The sequence below is a fragment of the Lipotes vexillifer genome, unplaced genomic scaffold (assembly GCF_000442215.2).
Source record: "Lipotes vexillifer unplaced genomic scaffold, Lipotes_vexillifer_v1.1 scaffold657, whole genome shotgun sequence".
Classification (NCBI taxonomy): domain Eukaryota; kingdom Metazoa; phylum Chordata; class Mammalia; order Artiodactyla; family Lipotidae; genus Lipotes; species Lipotes vexillifer.
The window spans coordinates 1457892-1485689 of record NW_006774518.1 but is presented as its reverse complement, the minus strand read 5'-3'; the positions used below and the strand labels follow the sequence as shown (position 1 = coordinate 1485689).

General features: G+C 41.2%; 1 protein-coding gene across 1 annotated transcript; it reads left to right on the top strand.

The window, feature by feature from the left end:
- Positions 1-1249: 1249 nt before the first annotated feature.
- Positions 1250-16026, top strand: ZKSCAN8 (zinc finger with KRAB and SCAN domains 8). The gene is made up of 6 exons (XM_007449241.1): positions 1250-1431; positions 9536-10039; positions 10684-10825; positions 12860-12951; positions 13213-13336; positions 14988-16026. Exons 2-6 carry the CDS (start codon positions 9623-9625, stop codon positions 15947-15949), a joined length of 1737 nt encoding a protein of 578 aa, XP_007449303.1. The 5' UTR covers positions 1250-1431; positions 9536-9622; the 3' UTR covers positions 15950-16026.
- Positions 16027-27798: the final 11772 nt, after the last annotated feature.

Sequence of the window (27798 nt, the reverse complement as noted above, 5' to 3'; positions counted from 1 at the left end):
GCAGGAATAAGGAAGATACAAATGATTTTAACGAAGTCAGCTTATACAGAGTTCTTTGTATAAATTTTTCTCTGTCACAACTTCTTATCCATGATAATAAGAACGTTACTTCTCTTCTGGTACAAGGGAGGACATTTTTCACATGGGAACTGCATCACCTGCTTTTAAGAAGATCACTTCTTGTCCCAGCAACAAGGCACTGACCACTGCTTGCAGCTAATAAGAAACCGGCATAACAACTAACTCTTGTTCTTCTCCAATGAACTTTTATTCAAGACAACCCTCCCCAGTCTCCTCCTAAAATCTAATAAAAGCTGACCTTCCCTTTGTCTCTTGCACTTGCCTATGATTCACTACGGCTTGCCTGAACGAAATTGCAATTCTCTGCTTTTCCTGCATAAACCCATTTTGCTGTTAAAAAAATTGTGTTTTATTTCTAAGGTTAACATCCACAACCTCCACCCCAAAATCCTACGTAGTCTGAAAAGTTAAAATTGTAAGGGTGTATAAAGAATGAACATAGATTTGAAATTTGTGGTATTAGAACTAGGGTCTACTACTGAAGCTTACGGCACAGGTTACGTCATGATGCTAAGCTTAACTCAGCACTAAAAATAAACTACAAAGCAGGTTTTGTAAGAGACTGCAATTCATTAAGATAGGAAAGGGTGGAACATATGTAAAGACTCGAAAAGAATTTACATTTAGTTATAATTATTTTTTGAATACTTAATAGTATAAGGTATACTAGGTGCCATAGGGGATTCAAAAAGCTATGAACCATGATTAACAAAATTCCTCCAGAGATCTGCAGTCTATGTGAGAGGACTGGACATATTTATGAAGCGAGAACAGTAAAGTACAGGGGTAACTAACCAGGCCAAACGCGAGTCTAGTTAATTAGCATCATAGGGATCCTTAAGACTCATCCTCCTCCACCGATACCCCAGCTTCCGCCTGCTCTCATCCCTGGCCCCCGCACGTCCTCGGATCAGCCCGCCGGGGGACGGTTACCTCCCCAGCGACCGTGCCGAGCGGACTGGGTGAGCCAGGTGAGCGGGGCAGAGGTGACACCACAGTCCGTTATTCCCCACGACTTTCCCGATGCCCTAGAGCCGCGCAACCCTGCGACGCGTAGACGCGAGAGGAGCGCTAAACCCAGAGTACTGGTGAGAGGGGCGCGGTGCCCCCGTCCGCTTAGTCGGCCGACCATAGAGCTTTCAGACCTCCAGGATTCCTAGAGAGCTCCCGGAAGTGGCTTGGGGCAAGATGCTTGCTGGCCGGTGCTGTGCCTCCGTACGTTTGGAAGTTAGGGGCTGGAGGGGCCTGGTCCGGTTACAGCTTTCGCCCTTTTTTCTACGAGCCCTCCCTCCAGGTCTGTCCACACTTTGCAGCCTCACTTCCCCACCCGGGCCGCCGCTGGAACTCACGGTGAGTACGGTTCGGGCTCCGGGCCGGAGGAAGGGGAGGGCTTTGTGGCCAGACCAGGCCGCAGGTGAGAACAAGCGTGATGGGTCTTGAGAGGGGACCTGAGCCGAGGTCGGCGCCCCGGTGATTCGGTGGATCAAGGGGTCGCTTTGGTTGCCAGCGGAGGCCGAGTCCGCGTGCCTAAACTTTTTGCGAGGGAATCTTTAGTAGAGATTCGCTGTCTTCATCGCTAATCGTTTTGAGGCGTTATTTGCAGTCGATTTTGTCTTAAAATAGGAAACTGTTCCCGGGTTATCTTTTTTTTCTCCCGTGTTATCTTTCATCCTCCTCTTTCCACGATCTGAATTGTTTTTACTTAGCAATTTTGCATTTCCGTCACAATTCTCTCTCTTTTTTTTAAAGATATATTTTGCTTTTGGAAACCCCAGTTATCCTTGGAAGCCAATTTTTCCTGCTGTTATTTTGCTCTTTGTGGTGTATTCAGAATGTGGTGGTGTGTTGACTGCATAAATGTACAAAAGAAACATTTTTTGACAACTTCGTGGTGATGTAAAATTCAGACTTATTCAGAATACTTAGTTTATTAAAGCTAATTGAAGCAGTTGCCTGGGAACTCTTTCGGAGGGGCCCCATTTCCAAAACTCAAGTGACTCATGAGTAATTTTTGTCAGGCAACATTAAGACTGCCACTACCACCTCTAAAAAATAATCCCTATTTCTGTTTGAATAGTTCAGTTAAGTATACTTATGCAGTAATCATTGTTGTAGCAAATGCATACATATTTTGAATTTCTGTTGTGGTTAAGTGTAAAATGTGGTAGATGTTAAAACTTATGCAGTTTGAGATACCTATAAAGCACAGTGTTTGCTTCACCTTTATCTTTAAAGCCTGGAAAATATGTTTTGTTTTATTTTCAGCTCCCAAACATCCCAAATTAGACTTAAATTAGTCTAAAGGAAGAAAACATTCTTTCTTCATCTGCTGAAAAGATAATGCTGTTAAAATGGGTTGTGCTTTCAGTAGTTCACAGGATTATAGCATTTGGAATGAGAAGAAGCTTTAAAGATTGATTATTTTAGCTTCCTAAATCAAGAAACTTGATGAGGTATTCTTAAAAGAGAATGTAAGACGCAGTCTTTATCCACAAGGTGCTTACCAACCTAAATACAGGTGTATATACTTTGAGAGGAGGGTACATAGTAGACTAATTTTGTAGTACATATCTTTGTACTTGTTTAGTTATAGGCTGTAATTTTCAAAAACTGTCTCATGGAAGAGGGAAGAGGCTAAAAATGGAAAGTTAGCTACTAAAAAGAATAATCAAATGGATAATGGATAAGACTTCTTGGTTGATTTGGTTTAAAATATGAACAAATCTGATAACTAGATGACTCCCATCCGTTTCACTACTGAGATTTTAATGTCATTTAGTATTATGTTACCGTTTTAACATATGAACAATATAAAGTTCTTGCGTGATGCACACTTAACATTGAAACCTTTTAAAGCTAGTATTGACGAGCATTGATTATAAGATGGAAGATGGCCAGTAGTTCAGTACTTAAAGATGAACCTTGACTTTAGGAAATTCATAGGAAAACATGGTAAAACTATGACTATGCAGAATCACATTCAAAACAATTAGAGCTCAGAATTCATGTCCCACAGTAATGACCTTTTAAGTTTTTAAACTATAAGTATCTATTTTAAGAAATTTTAAGAATTTATTAAATTTTCCTTGATTTTTTAAATGAATTATTTTAAAACCATGGATGTTAACCCTGTCTGTTCAAAACAAAATTGTTTACCCCTTGTCTCAAACCCTCCACAAAATCTCAGCCTCTTGTCCAAATTCACTCTTCCCTCAAATCTCTGTATTCCAGGAAATTCCCCCACTTCTCTGTAAAGTTATCATCTATGAATTAAACCCTCTGTTGTCAGTTACCATATTTAACCTTATCTCTTGCTCCTTGATTTCTCCTATCTGTAGTTTACTCCCAAAACTACTGTCACCAGTCTTGTCTGATTTTAAAGATAACTTTTCAAATTCTCTTCCTTTTCTGTCCACACTCTCTAAGTAGGGGTTCTTAACCTTCCTGGAGTCCTTAGGTGGGCGTTTGGTGTATGAACCCGATGAAATTGAATGTAAACTTTTGTGCCTATGGGCTTTTTTATGGGGCGAAGTTCTGTGTTTTCATTAGACTGAGAGACTATGAGCCAACCCTACCCCACCCTCTCGGCCCAAAACCCCTGAAAGATAGAGACACTGCTTTGAAGACTCATGTCAGGAACAATATGTAATCTGATTTTCCTTATAAGTGCCTACCTCTTCTTTCCCTTGGCGGACTACAGGTCTAGGATTTTATCTTGATGTTAACATTTCTTGCCAGTTGCTTTTGGATATGATGCCCTTGGTTATGCTCTTTTCCATTCTCTACAGTGCTGCGTTCAGTTATGTTTTTCTCCATCCTTTTGTCCACAGTGCTGCCATTGTGATCGTTCTGACATACAAATATGTAATATAACTTCCCTGCTTAAAAAGAAATACAAAGAAAAAGGTCACGGCTACAAACTAACATTTGCAAGAAAACAATGGCCATGGGCCGACATTTGCAGTACATACTGTACACAGTGTGATAAATCCTATGTCTGGACCATGTAAAAAATAACTTGGCAAGAATGAGCAGACTTCTTGGTTGATTTGGTTTAAAATATGAACAAATCTGATAACTAGATGACTCCCATCCGTTTCACTACTGAGATTTTAATGTCATTTAGTATTATGTTACCGTTTTAACATATGAACAATATAAAGTTCTTGCGTGATGCACACTTAACATTGAAACCTTTTAAAGCTAGTATTGACGAGCATTGATTATAAGATGGAAGATGGCCAGTAGTTCAGTACTTAAAGATGAACCTTGACTTTAGGAAATTCATAGGAAAACATGGTAAAACTATGACTATGCAGAATCACATTCAAAACAATTAGAGCTCAGAATTCATGTCCCACAGTAATGACCTTTTAAGTTTTTAAACTATAAGTATCTATTTTAAGAAATTTTAAGAATTTATTAAATTTTCCTTGATTTTTTAAATGAATTATTTTAAAACCATGGATGTTAACCCTGTCTGTTCAAAACAAAATTGTTTACCCCTTGTCTCAAACCCTCCACAAAATCTCAGCCTCTTGTCCAAATTCACTCTTCCCTCAAATCTCTGTATTCCAGGAAATTCCCCCACTTCTCTGTAAAGTTATCATCTATGAATTAAACCCTCTGTTGTCAGTTACCATATTTAACCTTATCTCTTGCTCCTTGATTTCTCCTATCTGTAGTTTACTCCCAAAACTACTGTCACCAGTCTTGTCTGATTTTAAAGATAACTTTTCAAATTCTCTTCCTTTTCTGTCCACACTCTCTAAGTAGGGGTTCTTAACCTTCCTGGAGTCCTTAGGTGGGCGTTTGGTGTATGAACCCGATGAAATTGAATGTAAACTTTTGTGCCTATGGGCTTTTTTATGGGGCGAAGTTCTGTGTTTTCATTAGACTGAGAGACTATGAGCCAACCCTACCCCACCCTCTCGGCCCAAAACCCCTGAAAGATAGAGACACTGCTTTGAAGACTCATGTCAGGAACAATATGTAATCTGATTTTCCTTATAAGTGCCTACCTCTTCTTTCCCTTGGCGGACTACAGGTCTAGGATTTTATCTTGATGTTAACATTTCTTGCCAGTTGCTTTTGGATATGATGCCCTTGGTTATGCTCTTTTCCATTCTCTACAGTGCTGCGTTCAGTTATGTTTTTCTCCATCCTTTTGTCCACAGTGCTGCCATTGTGATCGTTCTGACATACAAATATGTAATATAACTTCCCTGCTTAAAAAGAAATACAAAGAAAAAGGTCACGGCTACAAACTAACATTTGCAAGAAAACAATGGCCATGGGCCGACATTTGCAGTACATACTGTACACAGTGTGATAAATCCTATGTCTGGACCATGTAAAAAATAACTTGGCAAGAATGAGCACCTTAGGGCTTCCCTGGTGGCGCAGTGGTTGAGAGTCTGCCTGCCGATGCAGGGGACGCGGGTTCGTGACCCGGTCCGGGAAGATCCCACATGCCGCGGAGCGGCTGGGCCCGTGAGCCATGCCCGCTGAGCCTGCGCGTCTGGAGCCTATGCTCCGCAACGGGAGAGGCCACAACAGTGAGAGGCCCGCGTACCACCAAAACAAAACAAAACAAAAAGCAATAAAACAAACAAATAAGAATGAGCACCTTAATCTTCTGGGGCAGGGGGTTGGGCGTATTGGCGGCTGAGGAGTGAGGGCAACAGGGAAAACCTAATTTAAAAGGTAATAGGTAAGCTGAGACTTTTTTTTTTTTTTTTTTGCTGTACATGGGCCTCTCACCGTTGTGGCCTCTCCCGCTGCGGAGCACAGGCTCCGCACGTGCAGGCTCAGCGGCCATGGCCCACGGGCCCAGCCGCTCCACGGCATGTAGGATCCTCCCGGACCGGGGCGCGAACCCACGTCCCCTGCATCGGCAGGCGGACTCCCAAACACCACGCCACCAGGGAAGCCCAGGCTGAGACTTTTTAAGTTAGAGTTGAATGATTTCCGCGAGACCAGGATTTATCAGCCTCGACATTGACACTTTGGACCAGATCATTCTTTGTTGTGGGGATTATGTTATGCATTGTAGTACGTTTTTGTTTTGTTTTGTTTTGTTTTGTTTTGTGGTACGCGGGCCTCTCACTCTTGTGGTCTCTCCCGTTGTGGAGCACAGGCTCCGGATGCGCAGGCTCAGCGGCCATGGCTTCTGGGCCCAGCCGCTCCGCGGCATGTGGGATCTTCCCGGACCGGGGCACGAACCCGCGTCCCCTGCATCAGCAGGCGGACTCTCAACCACTGCGCCACCAGGGAAGCCCTGTAGTATGTTTTTTTGTTTGTTGGTTTGTTTTTTTGCTGTTAGTACCTCAACATATCTTTGGGGGGGGCACAATTCAACCCACAATAAGCATCTTTATGGAACATGAATGGAAAGAAAGTATAACCAAAGGCAGGAAGACCACTTACCACTGCTATTGCAGGCAAGAGATGATGCCTAATACCAAAGGTAAAAGCCATAGACATATATCCCCCAAAGAAATATGACCCTGTAATTGAACAGGTCTAAAGAAGACCTCAGGCCTTATATCTAAAACTTACTCTTCAACAAATATAAGCAGTCTGTGCCAGGTATTGTAAATAATAGCCCTCTAATGTTCTTCAATTCTATCAGTAAGATAAAAGATAAAGACCTGTACTCATGGGAAACATACAGTTAAGTTAGAAAGTCAAAACTCCTTTGCAACTGATAATACATAATTGTGGCAAAAGTAACATTAAAGTAATACATACTTATGTAACAGATGTATAGAATAAGAGGGAAATCACTTCCAATTGGAATCATTAAGAAAGGATTTTAAGAAGAAAGCATTTTATCTTGTCCTTTGAGAATATGTAAATAGTGTGGGTACTAATGAAAGAAATCAGAAGACTTAAATAAATGGACAGGTATACCATGTTTATGGAATAGAAAACAATATTGTTAAGATGTCAGTTGTCCCTCAACTGAGCTACAGATTCAACACAAATCCTATTCCAGGAATTTTTTTTGTAGGAGAAGCCAATTATAACATTTGTATCAAAAGGCAACAGAACTAGAAAAGCTGAAACAATTTTGAAAATGAACAACAAAGTTGCAGGACTCTTAGTAATTTCAAGACTTTAAAAGCCACAGCAATCAAGACAGTTTTGTATTGGCAAAAAGATAAACATATAGGTCAGTGGAACAAAATAGACTCCAGAAAGAGATCCACACATGTATAGTCACTTGATTTTTGATAAAGATGCAAAGACAATTCAATGGGTAAAGTTTAATCTTTTTTTGCAAATAGTGCTGGAACAATTGATATTTGTATGCAAAAAAATGAACCTCCATCCATACCTCAAACTCTGAACAAAAATTAACTCAAAAGCAATCATAGAACTAAAGGTAAAACCTAAAACTATAAAACTTTTAGAAAAAAAACAGGAGAAAATCCTTGTGACCTTGGATTAAGCAAAGATTTCTTAGATATGACACCAAAAGTACAATCCCTAAAAGGAAAAAGTTGACAAACTTCAAAAATTTATGAATTTCAGGGCTTCTCTGGTGGCGCAGTGGTTGAGAGTCCGCCTGCCGATGCAGGGGACGCGGGTTCGTGCCCCGGTCCGGGAAGATCCCACATGCCGCGGAGCGGCTGGGCCCGTGAGCCATGGCCGCTGAGCCTGTGCATCCGGAGCCTGTGCTCCGCAACGGGAGAGGCCACAACAGTGAGAGGCCTGCGTACCGCAAAAAAAAAAAAAAAAAAAAAAAAATTACGAATTTCTGTTCTTGGAAAGGCACTGTTAAAAGAATGAAAAGGAGGAAATATTTGCAAGTCACATATTTCATAAAGGACTTGTATCCAAAATATGTAAGGAATTCTCAAAGCTCAATTATAAAAAAAACTAATTTTATAAATAGGCAAAAGTTTTGAACAGATACTTACCAAAAAATATACATTTGTCCCTTGGTATCCATGGGGGATTGGTTCCAGGACCCCTCATGGATACTAAAATTTGTCGATGCTCGAGTCTCATATAAGATGGCATAGTCTTTGCATATAACCTACACACATCCTCACGTATACTTTAAATCATCTCTAGATTACTTATAATACCTAATAAAATGTAAAGGCTATGTAAATAGTTGGTGGTGTGTGGCAAATTCAGGTTTTCCTTTGGGGAACTTTCTGGAATTTTTTTTTCCCCAAACATCTTTGATCCATGGTTGATTGAATCCAGGGATGTGGAACCCATGGATATGAAGGACCAACTGTATGGATGGCAAATAAGCACAAGAAAGGATGCTCAACGTCATTAGTCAATAGAGAAATGCAAATTAAAACCCTTGTGAGATACCACTATATGCCTTTAGGATATCTAAATCTATATATATGTCTATATATATTTATTTATTTATATGTCAAATGCTGGTCAGGATATGGAGCAACTACAGTTCCCACATATTGCTAGTGAAATGCAAAGTATTATAGCCACTTTGGAAAACAGTTTGGCAGTTTCTTATAAAGTTATACATATACTTACAATATGACCTAGCAATTTTACTTCTGGATGTTTACCCGGGTGAAATGAAAACTGTGTTCACACAAAAACTCATGTGCAGATGTTTATAGTAGCATCATTTGTAATCATCAAAAACTGGAAGCAATTGAGATATTGTCAACTAGAGAATGGGTAAACATTCATCCATATAAGGAATAAACTCCTGATACGTACAACAACATTGATGATCTCAAGTACAATATGCTAAGTGAAAGATGCCAGACTCAAAAGGCTACATACTGTATGATTTTATTTATAAAACATTCTGGAACATCATTAGTGTATGGGACTAGGTTTTGGGGTTGCAGGTGTTGATAGGGCATCCAGGTTCCTTGGAGATGCAGGACCTATGCCCCAGAGAAGAGTTACAGAGCTTGAGGTAAAGTCCATAGTAGAAGTTAGCCTGGAGACAGGGGGAAGATGGCAGGGGGAGCACATGTATGATAATGTTAGGTGGAGAAGAAGAAAGTGTTAGGACAGTTCTTGACAATATCTTGAGCTAGATTATATGGAAATTAGTCTCATGTTGAGAATGAGGGGCAGGTTGAGAGCCAAAGTGTGTAGAAACAGTATAGCTGGTATAGCAAATGTTGAAAGGAGTTAAATCAGCAGCCCTGAGAGCCAGATTAGGTTAAATGCAGAATTTCAGTTAGACCCAGTCTACATGGTTTCCTGACTTTGTTTAGCCATGTTCCACATCCTCAAGAGAGAAAGCAGAAGGAAAGGGTTATTCCCAGATGGGATTGGCATGCAGAAGGCTAAGGAGGCAAGGAGTTATTTCTGGAGAGGATCACTTAAATGACTGAGCCATGAAGTCCATGTCATGGAAGGGAACTTGTTAAGATATCTCAGTAGATTACTATGACCTTTGACTTGCCTTTACACTATTTGTCATTTTCTCTTCCCAAAGAAGTACCCTTAAAGAAGAGGCCCTCAGAAGGTTCTCTTAAGAAGATAAAGTAGTGGAAACGAGTCTCCTGAGCTTTTCTGGCCCTAAATGGCTGCAGAATCAAGGAAGTCTTTAGCCCCATCCCCACCAGACCAGGCTCCTGAAGAGGACCTTGTAATCATCAAGGTAGAGGAAGATCATGGTTGGGACCAAGAATCAAGTCTACATGAAAATAACCCTCCTGGCCAAGAGCTGTTCCGCCTGCGCTTCAGGAAGTTATGCTACCAAGAGACACTAGGACCCCGAGAAGCTCTGATCCAACTCCGAGCACTTTGCCACCAGTGGCTGAGGCCAGATTTGAACACCAAGGAGCAGATCCTGGAGCTGCTGGTGCTGGAGCAGTTCTTGACCATCCTGCCTGAGGAGCTCCAGAATCTGGTTAAGGAACATCATCTAGAGAATGGAGAGGAGGTGGTGACTCTATTGGAGGATTTGGAAAGGCAAATTGATATACTAGGACGGCCAGTAAGTAGAAGGAGGTGGGCATGCTCTGACTGTGAGAGTCCAGGAAGCTGGGTGGAGGGACATTGACACAACAATGGGAGAATAAATGCTGAGCATGAGTTTGTGTTGCAGGAGGATGAAAAGAGTTATCATGGGGTATGGCTTGTACTTGTAGAGTTCTTTTTATTCTTGTAAAGGATATAAATCCATTTTTTATCCTCATAACATCCCTACAACTGTATTATTGTTCTGTTTGCTAGATGGGAAACTGATGCATAGAGAGCTTAACTTACTTTTTCAGGGGCACCCAAATAACTAAATGCAGATCTGAGCCCATAACTCAGGTTTCCTAGTTCCTTATCAAAAGTTGTTTCCAGTAAAGAGTACTGCTTTAAGCTTCTGTTTATCATTCTTCCCCTTTCTTGGGCATGCAGAATATCAGCATTGTGTGCAGCAGGGAGGGCATCAGCAGAAATCTTTTCCTTCAGTACTAAGCAAAAATGATGCCTTTCTGTGCAAATCAACATGTTTGTGTTCCTAAGGAACTGAGATTCTGCTTTTTCCTTCCCCCAGTATGTATCCCTTTAGATGTGCTCTTGGTACTGTTACATTGTTCACTTCATTTCTCAAAGGGATTCCTTGTAATGCAGGTGTCTTGTTTCTAGGTCCCTGCTCGTGCACATGGACATAGGGTACTCTGGGAGGAGGTCGTGCATTCCAAATCTGCACCAGAGCCTCCGGATACTCAGCTCCAACCTGTGGCAACCCAGCACAAATCTCCAGTGCTCCAAGGGTCACAAGACAGAGGTGAGGAGCTAGATTTCATTGATGAGGAGTGGGAAAGCAGAAAGGGAAGAAAGTACCTTTGGGACACCTGTCTAGTTCCTGGAAGGAGCTAGCCTCTACTGTTTACAGACCAGCCATAAGACCTGATTTAAATGTTTATCTAGGCTTCAAATACAGACTCTTAGTCCCAGTGGTAAACTCATGAACAAATTAAAGAATTTGGGGGTTTTATGTATTCATACATTTCTGTTACCACAGTGTATTTTACAACATAGGCATTTTGAGGTTTTGCTGGTATCATGACACTTTATTTGTAAATATTTCAGTATGTATTTTCTTAAACAAGAGTGTTTTCATAGATTACCACAATAAATTGATCACAATTAGGAATTTTTTTTTTTTTGCGGTACGCGGGCCTCTCACTGTTGTGGCCTCTCCCATTGCGGAGCACAGGCTCCGGATGCGCAGGCTCAGCGGCCATGGCTCACGGGCCCAGCCGCTTCGCGGCATGTGAGATCCTCCCAAACCGGCGCATGAACCCGTGTCCCCCGCATTGGCAGACGGACTCTCAACCACTGCGCCACCAGGGAAGCCCCCACAATTAGGAAATTTAACACTGATGCAATACTAATCTAGTCCACAGATCATATTCAGTTTTTGCTGGTTGTCCCAATAATGTTCTTCCAGAGTCTTAGTCCAAGATCCCACTTTGCAATTAGCCGTCCTGTCTCTTTAGTCTCCTTTAATTTGGAGTAGGTTCCTCACCCTTTCTTTGCCTTTCACGATCTTGACATTTTTGAAGAGTACAAGTCAGTTATTTTGTAGAATGACAACAATTTAAGTTTGTGTGATGTTTCCTCATATGTAGATTCGAGTTGTATATATTTGGCATGAACATCCCAGAAGTGATTTTGTCCTCAGGAATACAACAGGAATTTGTCTGTTATTGGTAATGTTATCTTTGCTGACTTGGTTAAGGTTATTCTTGCTAGGTTTTTGTTACTGTTTTTCCCTTTGTAATTAATAAGTAATTTGTGGGGAGATACTCGTGAGTCTATGTAAATATCCTGGTCCTCATGAAACTTTTGTTGCTGAAACACTAGTTTTAGTATATTGATGCTTCTTGACTGAATCAGTGATTACTAAAGTGATTATTTTCTGTCATTTCTTCTACATTTATTTATTTATTGTAATGGAGAGTGTTCTCTCCTTACCCCATTTTATTTTATTTATTCATTTTTTATTTATCAATATGGACTCATAAATTCTTATTTTATTCCAGAAATGTTCTGTTACTATCTTTATTTTGATGCTTAAATTGTCTCAGAGTTGGCCAGAGGAGGCCTCTTCAGTCTAGCTCCTGTGTCCTATTGACATTTCTCCATCATTTTTTGAGAATTTTCTTACAGAACAAGATAAGATGTTCTAGTCTCAACTCATACTTGCCCTGAATTTCTTGTTTTTTCATTTATGTGGTTTATAGTAATTTGTTCTAAATTAGTGGATTTTTAATATTTCTAAAGAAGTTTAGAAACATTTTCAATTAATAATACAATCCTTATGTAAAATTCTAATGCCTGTTGCCCAAGACACAGTAGTCTATGTTGATTTTGATATTACCCTGTCTGGTTTCTATAGGAAGCAGATGTTGGCAGTCATGGTAGACATTTCAAATAAGTAATAGAGTTAGTAGAGATAGATTGGTTCTCATATTCAGCTTGGCAAGAGATCAGGACCTAAAGAAATACTGTGTACAAGCACAAGGATGGAATATAGCTTTGGTGGTAGAGAAGTTGTAATGCACTTCCTGTTAGGAAACCAGTACACTTTCTATTTTTGACATGTAACTTCAGGCTGAGTGGGACATCAAAGTGCAGATGTTTTGTGAGCAACCATAGGTATGAACCCAGAGTCCAAGATTAACAGCATGTCATATTCAAAATCTCTGGCATGCATATCGGCTGAAATACAAATAATTTTGGAATGTGTTAGTGCTGGTTCCTATAACCACAGGACAAGCCTGGTCTCATTCATTGCTCCTTTCTCCTCTCTCAGCCATATCTGCTTCACAGAGTCCTACTCCTTCCCAGAAAGGAAGTCCTCGAGACCAGGAGATGACAGCTACACTTCTTACAGCAGGGTTCCAGGTGAGTTGTGCTCCTCACTGAAACCCCATAGCCCCATTTAGAACTTGCCCCATGTTCTTCTGCATAGAGACAGGTTGATCCTTGATTTTCCCCCAATAAATCTGGTGCATTTTCCTGTTCTTTCCTGCTAGCTATGCAGATCCCTTTACACAGTACATTCCCACCTCTTGATCAACTCCAACCCTGGTGGATCTCTCTGACACTCTGGGTTTGAACTGTGGAACAGTCCCAGTCCCAGATGGGCATCTTGTTTTGTTTCAGACTTTGGAGAAGATTGAAGACATGGCTGTGTCCCTAATTCGAGAGGAATGGCTTCTTGATTCATCACAGAAGGATCTGAGTAGAGATAACAGGCCAGAGAATTACAGAAACATGTTCTCCCTGGGTAAGGAGAGCTCTGGTTATTATTATCATTTGCAGTTTTGTGTTTGTTTATGTGTACAGTAGCTTTGAGCTTTCTGAAAGACATAGTTGAGTTTAAACTCAGGATCCAACAGAAAGATAAAATATTGAGACTTCTGGAGTTCTAAAAGGAACTTTTGCAGCCACTATGGGAAACAGCATGGAGGTTCCTTAAAAAACTAAAACTAGAGTTACCATATGATCCAGCAATCCCACTCCTGGGTGTGTATCTGGAAAAGACAGAAGCTGTAATTTGAAAAGATACATGCACCCCAGTGTTCATAGCGGCACTATTTACAATAGCCAAGACATGGAAGCAACTTAAGTGTCCATCAGCAGATGAATGGATAAAGAAGATGTGGTGTGTGTGTATGTGTGTATATATGTATATATATATCTCAATACAATGGAATATTACTAAGCCGTAAAAAGAATGACATAATGCCATTTGCAGCAACATGGATGGACCTAGAGATTATCATACTAAGTGAAGTAAGTCAGACAGAGAATCTAAAAAATGGTGGAATCTAAAATACAGTACAAATGAACTTATTTACAAAACAGAAATAGACTCACAGACACAGAAAACAAACTTATGGTTACCAAAGGGGAAGGTGGGGAGAGGGATAAATTAGGAGTATGGGATTAAGATACACACTACCATATATAAAATTGATAAACAACAAGGATTTACTGTATAGCACAGCAACTATTACATTCAATATCTTATAATAACCTATAATGGAAAAGAATTTTAAAAAAGAATAAAGATATATACACATATATATGTGTAACTGAATCACTTTACTGTACACCCGAAACTAACACGATATTGTAAACCAACTATACTTCAATTAAAAAAATAAATAGAAATAAAATAACCAGGATAAATAAATAAATTTTAAAAAATAAAAGAGCACCTTTATTCTCTAATCTAGGACTTACCTTACAGTTTGTAACTGGGTATTGGTCTCTTTGCCAGTTGGAAATTGAAATCTTTTAGTGATCTCTGAGTTCACATAGATTCTCTCACTTAGACCTATTGTGCTCCTCCCTTTTAATGACTGGGACTTTTTCATTCCTTTTCCACTCATTCGGTCTTTTCGTAGTTCCATATTCCTTCCCACTCCCCAACTTCCACTTCTCCACAATTGATCCCTTCTCTACTTTAGTCCTCCTTCCATCAACCCTATTTTTTTTTTTTTTTTTGTGGTATGCGGGCCTCTCACTGTTGTGGCCTCTTCCATTGCGGAGCACAGGCTCCGGACACGCAGGCTCAACAACCGTGGCTCACGGGCCCAGCCGCTCTGTGGCACGTGGGATCCTCCCGGACCGGGGCACAAACCCGTGTCCCCTGCATCGTCAGGCGAACTCTCAACCACTGCGCCACCAGGGAAGCCCCATCAACCCTATTTTTTGATGGCAGTTCTTCCCCAGTTGGTGTGTGGTACTTCTGTTTGACCCTGCTCCTTTCTCCCCATATTAACGAAGGCATTTCAGAGACAGGTGGGAGCTTTGCGTTTACTTGTAGCTGTTCCAAGTGTATTTTCCTTTCCCCCATCTTTGATTTCTTTCTCCTAACGTAGAGAATAGGAAGTGACGTTGGCTTAATGTTTATTACATTTTTATTCCAGGTGGTGAGACCAGGAATGAGAACAGGGAATTAGCTTCAAAACAGGTAATATCTACTGGAATCCAACCACATGGAGAGACAGCTGCCAAATGCAACGGGGATGTTATCGGGGGTCTTGAGCATGGAGAAGCCCGAGACCTTCTGGGCACATTAGAGAGGCAGCGGGGAAATCCCACCCAAGAGAGACGACATAAATGTGATGAATGTGGGAAGAGCTTTGCTCAGAGTTCAGGTCTTGTTCGCCACTGGAGAATCCACACTGGGGAGAAACCCTATCAGTGTAATGTGTGTGGTAAAGCCTTCAGTTACAGGTCAGCCCTTCTTTCCCATCAGGATATCCACAACAAAGTAAAACGCTACCACTGTAAGGAGTGTGGTAAAGCCTTCAGTCAAAACACAGGCCTGATCCTGCACCAGAGAATCCATACTGGGGAGAAGCCGTATCAGTGCAATCAGTGTGGGAAGGCTTTCAGTCAGAGTGCGGGCCTTATTCTGCACCAGAGAATCCACAGTGGGGAGAGACCCTATGAATGTAATGAGTGTGGGAAAGCTTTCAGTCATAGCTCACACCTCATCGGACATCAGAGAATCCACACTGGGGAGAAGCCCTATGAGTGTGATGAGTGTGGGAAAACCTTCAGGCGGAGCTCACATCTTATTGGCCATCAGAGAAGCCACACTGGGGAGAAACCCTACAAATGCAATGAGTGTGGGAGGGCCTTCAGTCAAAAGTCAGGCCTTATTGAACATCAGAGAATCCACACTGGAGAAAGACCCTATAAATGTAAAGAATGTGGGAAAGCTTTCAATGGGAACACTGGCCTCATTCAGCATCTGAGAATTCACACAGGGGAGAAGCCCTATCAATGTAATGAGTGTGGGAAAGCCTTTATTCAGAGGTCAAGTCTCATTCGACATCAGAGAATCCACAGTGGAGAAAAGTCTGAATCCACGGGAGTTTAGGAAAAAACTTTGGTCATAGATTGGGCATTATTCAACATTAGAGGAACCATGTGCTAGTGAGAGGTCTTTCAGTGTAACAAAAGGCAGAAAGTTCAGCATCATTGCAACCATATCTAGGGTCAGAATTGATAGTGGTGACAAAGTTAGAATAGCTGTTCAGTAGTTTGGGCACAGTGCCTTGATGCAGGTTGATTAGCTTGACTATCTTGGGAGGTGTTTGATGGAGTGGAGCTCCCAATGGCCTAAGGTATCCTTTAGAAGCTTAAAATAGCATTAGAGCAAGTTGCTTGTCGCAGCTTGAGGCACTTAACTTTGTCTTTTTGGTGAGTAGCTATAGGTTTGAGAGAGGCCACTCCTCCTAGTTTCTCTGTTTCTTCCCATCTGTGATCCCTTCTCCCATTTATTCCCCTAAAGGTGCACTTGTGCTCCTAATCTGATCTAAGAAGCTGCTTTAGAGTTTGAAGCAGCCTCCGTGTGAGACTTATATTTATCTTTCTAAGATCCTAGTTCTAGGGAAAGTTTTACAGACATCTCATGTATTTATGCTTAAGTGTGCATTTTATTTTATTCTAATGCTCCTGATAGTGGAAATCCATATTCCCATGCAAACTCAGAATGCTATATTTTTAACAGCACTCCAGCATTTTTCTTCATATATCACCTTCACTGACTCCACTGAGTCATTGAGCATCCATACGTATCCTTCACCACTCCCAGTCCCAGTACCTGTGTCAGCGAGGAAGTGGACGCATTAGTGATGGTTGTGGGAATGATGCAGAGAAAGAGGTGAGTGGAGACTCAGCCCTGCTGCTCTTGAGCTTGGATGGTTGTACCTTTTGGTGACTTCTGACTCTGCTTTCCACCTTCCCACTGTACACTGTGGTACAAATAGGTGTTTACACTATCCTCGTTTAGGCATCACATGGGGAAAAAAAAGGAGACAGAGGTGCTTGAAGAAGACATAAAAATCCTTACAAAGAATGTATACTCATCTCTTTTGGCCCATTACGGTACCGCTCTCTCAGGGGTCTGCACAAACCCCCTGACTAGATGGTCTATACTCTTGTCTTTACCCTGGACCCACCTCCTTAGATGGCCTCAGCACCTCACTCATTCTTCATCTGTTTCTTGCCATATCTACAGCGGTAATCAGTTGAATACTTCACCTCACAGTTCCTCATTCTTCTGAATTCTGGTGCACTCCGTCTGTAATCCAGCAAAGACACAGTATTAAACTCATCATCACCAAGCACTGTATTTCATCTTTGAAGCTTTCAGTATACGAGGGGATATTGTATAAAGTAATGAGGCTGGTTTAAAGTAACACCTACAACTTCCAGAAGAATCCAAATATGGGTTGTCCTTTAAATTGGGCAGTTCTAGCTATTCTAGTAGTGCTATTATTCCAAGTGCTACCACTCCTCTAGAAATTTGGAACATTCTCGAGATTCCCATTTAATAGACCATACAAGAAAACTCTATTACTCTTGAATTTCATCTCATTTTTGACCATTTGATTACTCACTTATTCACCATATTTGGAACTGAATAACTTTTGGCTGTTTCCAAAATCAGCTGTCAGAATTGGAATTAATTCCATTAATCCTATCCAGAAGAAAATGATATACATTGTGATGAAAATTCCAAGAGAAATTATGAAATTTCACACTGACTATCATGAACAGGGACAATGTTGTTTTATGATTGATATTTTCAAAAATCAGTTATAAAATCATGTATCATAGAGGTCCACCTTTTGGATCATAAACTCCTTCCCTATAACATCCCTTCCCTACCCCAGTATGGCCCATATTGACCACTAATAACATCATGGTTATCTACATCTATTTCATTGAACCATTGGTACCCACTTGTCATTTGTCATCCTGGTTTCCTTGGTTAACTTCTTCAAAACAATGCTTCAGTATCCTTTATTTTCTTATCTTCCCTCCTCCCTCCTCCCCACTCCCTGCTCCCTCCTCCCTCCTCCCTCTCCCTCTTTTTGGCCTATAGATTACCATTCCTAATTCCCTTGTACTTGAAATTACAAGAAACCAGAAATAAATCTAGTTGTCTCTAGATCCTTGCTCTCCACTTTAGTTGTGCCTTATTGTCCTTAAGATACTAATTCTACCTGAGGCAAATGCTACCTGTGTACAGATATTACATAGGATGAGTACATTGTCAGAGGGAGAGTATGTGTGTGTGTGCATGTGCATGTATACACACACTCTTCCCATGTATTGATAGTTTAGGGGAACAGTTGTCTCCTATTCCAATGAAAGCTCTCAGCAGAGTACCATATTGAAATGACTGTAGATGTACCAGTTAACATCTCTACTCAGAGTGATGTGTAGCCAGACTTAAATCTCAGAATTACTAAGCATCTGGCAGAAATTTAAAGAAAATATGACCAGAAAGATTACTGTTTTACTGGGATGCATGTGAGAAAAGAATATGACTTGAAAGAACGATATATACCAAGGCTGGTTCAGCACAGCTATAGAGATAGCCAAGTAGTATAAGACAGTAGAAAAAGGCTATTGTTTCTTTGGGGGCATAAGTAGAAGCCCATTCTTGGTCTCCTGTTTTCACTCTTAGCATTAGAATATTGTTGATCACTCTGTATGACCTTATTTTGCTCCTAACTATGAGGACATGCACCAAGTTCCTTTATCCTGCATATTCTGTTTTTATGCTCTTAATCTGAAATGAACTGTTCACCAGTACTTTCTTCTCCCATCCTCAGCTTTTCATTTTAGGACCTGGTGTAATAAAGTGGTTCTTCCGTAACTGTTGCGATCCAGCATAGTCCTAGGAGAGACATCTTAGGTTTCAAAGATTTTCTCCATTGAGTAAGGTGGCAGTGCTAGAATGCAGTGATTGATTCCCATATGGGAACAGTTAGTTTTACTCTTGGTTCTGAGGCTCTAGCTAATAATAGCTGACATTTATTGAGCACTCACTATGTGCCAAACCCAGTGTTACATATTTCTCATGCTTATGGTAGATATTATATACTCCACTGTATGGATGAGGAAACTGAGGCTTAAAGAGCTGAATGAGTTGATCAAGATCACAACTAGTAAGTGATAGAGCAGGGATTCTAACCTACATAGTCAGATTATCAAGCCTGTGCTCCTGACAGCTGGTCTGCTGTGTCTCTAATGAACACCCTAACCCTGGCCAGCCATTTAAAAATTATGTATTCCTGGGCTTCCCTGGTGGCGCAGTGGTTAAGAGTCCGCATGCCGATGCAGGGGACACGGGTTCATGCCCCAGTCCGGGAAGATCCCACGTGCCGCGGAGCGGCTGGGCCCGTGAGCCATGGCAGCTGAGCCTGTGTGTCTGGAGCCTGTGCTCCGCAACGGGAGAGGCCACAACAGTGAGAGGCCCGCGTACCGCAAAAAAAAAAAAAAATTATGTATTCCTGGTTATTGAGGGAGGAAATGTGCAGTATAGTGCAAATCCGTACAGTTACTGGAAAATTGGTTGAAAATGCCATTTTGGTTTATAATTATATCATCTTTAAATGTTGATACTTTTGATGCTTTGTAGTACTAGAAAGCTAAATTCTGCAAGGAAAACATGTTTAAAGAAGTAAAACATTTTTAAAAACTGGGAGGACAAAGCAGTAACTTACAGACTCAAGTACATTTCTCTCTGAACTGCCCCAGGGAAAGTAGCATTGTGGAGGGAAATGAAATATCCATGCCCTAGGCCAGGCAGATGGACAGTCAGGATGACACGAGTAAGTTCATCTACAGCATAAAATGTGTAAGAGCTTCAACTTTACTGCTCATTTCCAACTACCATTTTATTCTTCTGTCATTCATGGTTTATCAAACATGTCATCCATTATTAAACCCCATTTCCTCATTAATCTATTCATAAAACTTCTCCTTGTTGGCTTTTGTATTCCACTGAAATATCCTCAGAATCATCAGTGGATAAATATTAATGCCTTTTCTTAGTTCTTGTCCTTCTAGATCTATATTTCATACTTGGGAATTTCTCCTGCATCTCAGGAATTCTTTGACTTGTGGGATCCTTTTTGGTCAGTTTTCTTCACTTTTAGCTTTTCTTTGTTGGTCTTTTCTTCTCCACTGAGAAAATCTCCATGTCTTAATTTTATTCACTACTTTTTCTATACTCCTATTTAACCATTGTGATTGTTTACACTTACCTTCTTATATTTGAGTAACTTAATATTTCCTGCCCTGTGGGTTGTCTCCCACAGGTACTATAGGTACCTGTGAACTTTTCCACAGGTACCTTTACAACTTGGTATTTGAAAACAGAACTTATCACTCTGTCCCCAACCCCTGTTTTCCTTTTAAATAGGCATCTTTGCTTAACATCTTTACCCTGAACAGACTCACTACCCTTCATATTTCTTATCCCAATCTTAGAGTGGTCTTTTAGTCTTTTTCTGGTCTCCATCGTTCATGTCCAAAGTCTTGCTAAGTTGTACCAATTCTTAGTCAGTTTTCTCCTTGAGGCTGGACTTTTTTACGTTTCTGCTATCCCTTCATATCCTTCTCTGCAGATCCATATCATCTGAGGCCCAGGTTATTGTAATTCTTTCTTTTCAGTTTACTTGCTCCCAAGATCCCCACCTTGTATGCTTCCAAGATGGTCCTCCTCAAACTCCATTTTCATGATACCTCATTTTCACTCAAGAACACCCAGCAAATAATTCCTATCAGAGCAATGATGTTCAAAGCTCTCCATTACCTTGCCCTCCATACTTAATCTGCCTCAGCTTCATTACTCTCTAGCATATTCACCTTGATTTATCATGGTTAAACTTCCTGTGACCTTCCACTGTTGTCTTATAAGCCCTTGCCTCTGTGCCTTTCTCATGCTGTTCCTTTTGCTTAGATTTCTCTTTGGCCCCAGCTCATGTTCATTGCTCCCTTCAAAGCCTAGCTTCCATTACATCTTCTGAATGAGCTCTCCCTGACGATTTCATCTCACACTGAGACCTCCCTTATTCTGTGCTGCCTCAGCACTGATCCTTTGAGTTTTTACTATGGTCCATGCACTTACTAATATGTTGTTATGTAATTATTTTCTAGCATTCTGTATTGTAGTTTCACATTTGTATTTATTTCCCAAGTTAAATTGTAAGCTCCTTGAGGGCAGGAATAATAACTTTTACATTTGTATCTTTGCACCCCTTAGTGCCTAGTACAGTGCTGAGCACATAGTAGGCGTTTAATAAATGCTTGTCGAATTATTGTGTGGATTTTTTTTTATATACAGAAAATTTTACACTGCTTTTGAGGATATATGTCTCTTCTTATTTTGTGCACAGACCCATTTCCATTGTACATCAATAACTGCCTATACCTAAGACTAAAGACCAAAAAATTCAACTTTAGGAGGGTATGTGTGAAAAGTTGAAATGTGAAGCTTTCTATTTGTTTGGTCAGAGTTATTTATTGGTTAAGAAAGAAAATAGGAAACTCTAAAGATTACTGTTTATTGTTGCAGAAGTGCTTGAGAATAGGCTTTTGTATCTCAAGTTAGACCGATGGTTCTCAACTGGAGATATCTGGCAACGTCTGGAGACAATTTCGGTTGTACCTTTAGTGGATGGCTGGGATACCACTGGCATCTAGTGTTAGAGGCTGGAGATGTTGCTAAACATCCTGCGTGCCCAGGACAACCCCCACAACAAAAGAATTATCAAGCTCCGTATGTTTAATAGTGCCAAGGTTGAGAAACCCTCTAGATATATTTAAGGTAAATAGGATAAAGAAGAGAGACGAAATACTAGATTTTTTTACAATTAGAAAAATTAGCTATGCCAAGCTTTATGAGAATCCTAAGTGTTTATATATTTTGTAGTTTGTAAGATTAGAAAAAGCCTTAACGTTTGGGGTTTACAGCAACATACCTGTATGTTTTAAGATTGCTTTCAGCATCAAATCTGCCTCCATCCTTTATACCAAGTGGAAGATGTTGTAGGAGTACAAGTCTAGTTTTAGCCTTCTATATCTTGGTTCATTACATAAAATACAAGGTAAAACACTGGGGCCTATCTCTTTAGCAGGGGGCCTGCAACTTACGAAAGATTTAGCTTTGGGGACAACACATGACCCTCGACAGTCCCTTGGACAGCCACTAGACAGGAATAACTGCCAACTTCCTAAGGAAACCCCAAGCCAGCACGTTGTCAAAGTTTGCCAAGTATTAAAACACATCCCCACTTAAAAAGTTTTTAACATACTCTGTTAATCCTACTTAAGAAACACATGTAGGGGGAAATATTAGTAGGAAATTTATTTAATTAGGAAATTGAGTAGTGTAAAAGAAGACTTTTTAAAAACTAGTCTCCTTTTGTAACTCAATGGTACTTCCTTCAACAGGTTTAAAAAGTAACAATCCCAGGGTTAGAAAAATCAGTTTATGTAATACAGCAAAGAAATAACTGTGTTGATCTGTTGTGTTTACTCATACAGTCTATAGAATGTTAGGTTTGGAAGTGACTTTTTTTTTTTTGCCGTACGCGGGCCTCTCACTGATGGGGCCCCTCCCGCTGCGGAACACAGGCTCTGGACGCACAGGCCTAGCGGCCATGGCTCACGAGCCTATCCACTCCGCGGCATGTGGGATCTTCGCGGACCGGGGCACGAACCCGTGTCCCCTGCATCGGCAGGCGGACTCTCAACCCTGGAAGTGACTTTTGAGATCATTTTCCAGCCCGTTATTCTGTAAATGAAGGTCCAGAGAGGTCATGTGGCTTGCACCAGGTCACCCATTAAGTTAGTGGTACAGGTGAAAATAGAATCCAGGCTTCCTGAGGCTTTGCCTATTTCTTTTTTGGCTAGTCATGACCCTTGTTTTATGTTCTTGTTTCATACTGTGCCATGGGATGTATTCATACTTATTGCCTCCACTTATAGTGTTTCATTTTAGGAATTATTCCTTTTATCAGCTTGTATGTCCAAACGAGTATACTGACTGGTGTCTTGAGTTAAATTCTTTAATAAACGACTGAGTAGTCCAAGGCATTTTGCAGTACCGCCGCCCTTTTGAAAGTCCTGCCCTCTCAGGTCTGGTTCCTAATCTTGGAGAAAGCACATAGGATGTGCAGCATTGGCTTCAGAATACTAATAATGAAGACCAGAGCTCTTAGGGACATGTGGGTCAGTTTTACGAATCCTGTAGGGCCCACACTGGAGATGTTGCCCTTTCCCAGCTGCAGTGTCTTTAAATTCCAATATTCAAGGGTGATCCTACCCTGGGTAAAATCAGGAAGCAAAAAATCACCTTCGTGACGGGTGAGGCAGGAATTCGGAGTCTCAAAGACTCGGGGCAGCGGAGCTCCCAGGAATGACAGTATGGACCAGTCCCCACAACTGCCTGCCTGGGTACAAGCTAGGCCCCGCCCCGGAAGTGCTGAGAGGGACTTCCGCTCGCGGGGAACTCTCAGACCAGGTTGCTGCTTGGGCTGTAGCAGGGTCCTCTGCGTTTGGACGGTGGCGTGGTGGGCGTTACTCAGCTGCAACCCCTCGGATTCCTTCTCCTTGGTCGGACCGGGTAGAGCGTTGGCATGAGCCCCGAGAGGCAGTCCTGGGACGGTGGGCACTAAGCCCAGATGCAACCTCCCAGGGAAGGGTTTTTCTCGCGATTTAGTGCTGCTGGAGTCCACATTTGGACTACTTCTCTCGGGATTATAACCCCTTTCTGAGGTCTTCAGAGATTTATTGAGTCACATTAGAAACGTGTACCTCTGGTACATTTGGAATCAATGCCCACCAGACCCCTCAGCTTGCCATTCCAAACAAAAGGGAGAAACTGCAAATGAGTGGAAGTATTAGGAGCTCTAAATTTAGGAGAGGTTTCCTCTTCCACATCTGCGTTTCGTGCCCATACTTCCTTTAGAATGCAGAATACACCTCTGTATTTCAGCTTGGCAATAAATAATCCCTTTTAGCAGTAACTTTTCCGTCCACACGTGTGCATACCCGCCTACCAGCAACGGCGGTGCTGTTCTCTCCCGACTCACGTCTTCAGGCCCTCTCCCAGTAGCGCTCCGAGGCAGTGGCAAGGAGATTCCTGTGGCATAGGGCCACGCCGGCTAATCCCAGTTTGTGATCTGACAGCCCTTCTTTGAAAGTTAGCCCCTTATTTGATATGGCTTTCTTTCTTTTTCTTTTTCTTTTTTTTCTCCCATTACCCTCAGTAATTAGTGTAACAGCTGTGGCAATCTGCTTTTTCTTTGAGTAAATTAATGTTTCTTTTACAGAAGTATTCCGGAAAAAGGAGGCCCTCAAGAGGAATCTTACTGAATTGCAGACTCTCCAATTAACAAGACAGCTGCATGTATGCATTTTTAGAAGAGCTGCTTTTGCTGGTTCCAAGGATTCTGTTACTGGAAAACTGCTCTGAGCTGGCTCCAGCAGCTCGGTTGACAATGGCTGAGTCCAGTTCCTAGCTATTCTGATGAGGAATGCCAGGTCTCGGAATGGGAGTGGCATTGGGGGGAGAGGTGAGAGGGTCTTTGGGAAAGTGGCTAAGCTGGAGGACCTCAAGAGGGCGTAGGATGAACCTAGACAAGAGGGCAGCAAAGGAGAGGTATTATCAAGTCATCTTAAAACTTTCAGCCTCTTAGTGATGATTCTTCTCTTTTTTTCCCTACGTTTTATGTATGCAAGTCTAAAGTCAGACTGTGATGGTAGCCAAATAACTTAATCTCTGTGCTTCCATTTCCTCATCTGTAAATGAGGATGATAAAAGCAACTGCCTTTTACATTACATGAACATTACCTGGTACAAAAGAAGTGCTATCTAGATATTTGTTGTAATTATTTCTTCCTCTCCTTACCTTCCTGGGACTTGGCCTGCTCTGCTGATTTACTTGTTTATACAGTGATTCCCCATAATTTCACGTGTTTAATTTTTTCTAGGTCCCATTTCTTGCACACAGTCAAGAAGTGATCTATTAATAAATGTCAGCTCTGGCAGCAGTCTCTGCGGCTCCTAGCCAGGAATACACTATTGAAATATTAATTACAAGGACCCTTCTCCCTACAGGAGAGTTGTTAAGTGTTAAACTTTGACATTTTGTAGTTTTCTGAAGGTTCTGGATATAAGGGACCTGAGGACACTTTTTTTTTTCTTAAACTTCTGTTTAATGAGATCAGCATAACTGTGTGGTTATGAATGCTCAGCAATCCGGTTAAGTTCGAAATGAGGGTGGAACAATAGGGAATCCAGCTCAGCTCTGCCAATTCCATGATTTTTATTATTCAGAAGTTCTCCCTTTGCTGTCTGTTGTCTGAGCTATAAGTTGTAAGTATATTTTCCATTTTTTATTTGTTTTTCACTCTACTTAAGTGGGTTTTTTTGTTTTACCTTGCCGGAGTATGGATTCTTTGCAGGGTCAAATTTATCAATCTTTTCATTTATGGCCTCTGGATTTTGGTTCTTAATTAGAAAGAAAGGGCTTCCGACTCTGAAGTTATAAAAGACTTCTCCCATGTTTTCCTCTGGCACTTGTATGGTTTCATTTATAACATTTACAACTTCTATTTATTTGAAATATTTACCAGTGTACAGAGTGAGGTCGGAATCCAGTTTAATATTTTTCCAGATGATTACCCAGTTCTCCGCATACATTTATTGAAAAGTCTATTCATCTTTTTCTTACTGATTGGCTACCTTTATTATATGCTAGATTTCTGCCTGTGATTTCACCTATTTCTGGACCTTCTATTCTGAATCATTTGTTTATCTCCTTCACCAGTGCCACACTGTTTAATTATTGAGGTTTTATAATATGTTTAAAATTCTTTAGGACAAGTGCCCCTTCATTGCCCTTCTTTTTCAGTTTTTGCAGGTGGAGTCTTTCTTGTTTAGTTTTCTATGTGAACTTTAAAATCTACTTATTAAAAGGTTCGTATTTTTTTTGGAATAGTGTTAAATTTACAAATTAATATAGGGATTACTTTCTAAGACCTAAGCCTTGAGATACCATTTGCTGGTTCTGCTAGGAAGCAAATGGAAGGAGTTGGGACTGTAACAGATCTAGGTTCAAATTCCACCTCGGCGCTTTTATTAGTTGTCCAACCTCAGAAAACTTATCTGCTTCTTAGATTTCTTATATATGAGAGGATGACTGTAACGTCTGCCCTGCAGGATTAAAGGAGCTAAAAAGCCTAAAATGCCTTTTTCTGTGTAAATAGAATCCTTTCCACTCTTGCTCCTTCCAGGTCCTCAGCTCATGAACCACTGAGAGGGAAGCCTCCAGGATCCCAGAGCGGACCACCAGGTGCCTGGGGCGGGGTTCCGCGGAAGTCGACCTCTCCGAGCCAGTGCGGGCGTCAGACGACCTGTCTGTTCATCAAATCACGGTTTTCCAGGTGAGACCTCTCGCGTCATTCTCCTTGGGTTTGGAGTGAGCTGTAGGGCGAAGAGCAGCAGAGAGGGTTACTACGCGCCGCACCTCGTTGTCTCACACCTGCCCCTCTACCTTGCGCCCCGACCCTTTCCTTCCCCTCACCCTGCCGCCTCTCCCCTTTCCCCGCCTTCTTTGCACACTCCTCTCTTCTCTTTTACTATATTTTCCTTTCTCTCTTCCCACGGCTTCTTTTTCTGTCCTTTCCCTCCTCCTTCTCCTCTGGGCCGTTGCCACACTGGCATTGCCGACTCCCCCAGAGACCCCCGAGTTCCCCAATCGCTTTTCTGGCGGGGCCGATTTCCAGGCGGGTGTGGGGAGGTGGAGTAGACTTTCTTTTCTCTTGGCCGTGTGCCCTCAGCTCTCCTTTGTTCTGATAACCTTAGTAGCTGACGGACACTTGGCAATTTTACTTAGTTGTTCATGAAATATTTTCATTTTGCCTCAGAGGAAAAAATCAGCTTAGCTGAATGCTCTACTCACGGAAACTCCTTTCCTTTGGTATCTATATCGCATTCCCCTCTGCCTCCAACCTTTTTCTTCTGTTTAAATGATGAAAGCAAATGTCCCTCTTTCTTCTTGATAGCTTTTCTTTGGAATTAAAAATCTTAAGGTATCATAACAGCTCAGAAAGGTAACTTTATACATATTTGTAGCCTTAAGATAATTTATCCAGAAAAAATACTGTATTTATTATCCTTTGTAGTTGCCTAAAGTCAGTATCAACAGTTTGGGGCTGTGAGGGGAATATATTAGGGAAAAGAAGGCACATTGAGGCAGCCACAGGAAAAGCTAATTCAAGTGTGAGCAAGATGCAGACCAGAAGGGGTTTGGGTAGGACTAGGCATTCTCTGTGTTTTGCTAAGGGCAAAGCGACTTGCACCACATGCTTCCATGGTAGCCATGTTTCTGGACTCTGGGCAAGGGTTCATTTGCATGTGACCTGTGCACTGAGTTGGCCTTTTTCAGTGTTGCCAAGGAGCTACTGTTCAGAGAAACGGATAGAACAGCATCACTTAGAAATGGTACAGTTCGTAAGCCATGGAGAGTATAGTGCCCATATGAAAGTAAACCTGTGACTGATTTGTGGGGCTCGAAACTGGATTAAGGAAATCAGAGGCTTAAAAAGTACGTTTCTATAAAGAAATATTGGAAAGACACAAGAAGCTAATAAAATTGATTACCTATGGAGGTGGCAAACTGAGGGGGGATCAAGGTGGAAACAAGTCTTCTTTTTATATATCTTTTGAGACCATTTTGACTTTTGAATTGTATATTACCTATTCAAAGACAAACAAATTTTTAAATAAAATTTTTAGAATAGTTTCTGATCTCTGGGCATTTTGGATTAGCAGAAAAATTGTGAAGGTAGTACAGAGAGTTCTTATATCCCCCACACCCAGTGTCTTCTTCTTTTTTCTTTTTTTTTTTTTTTTTG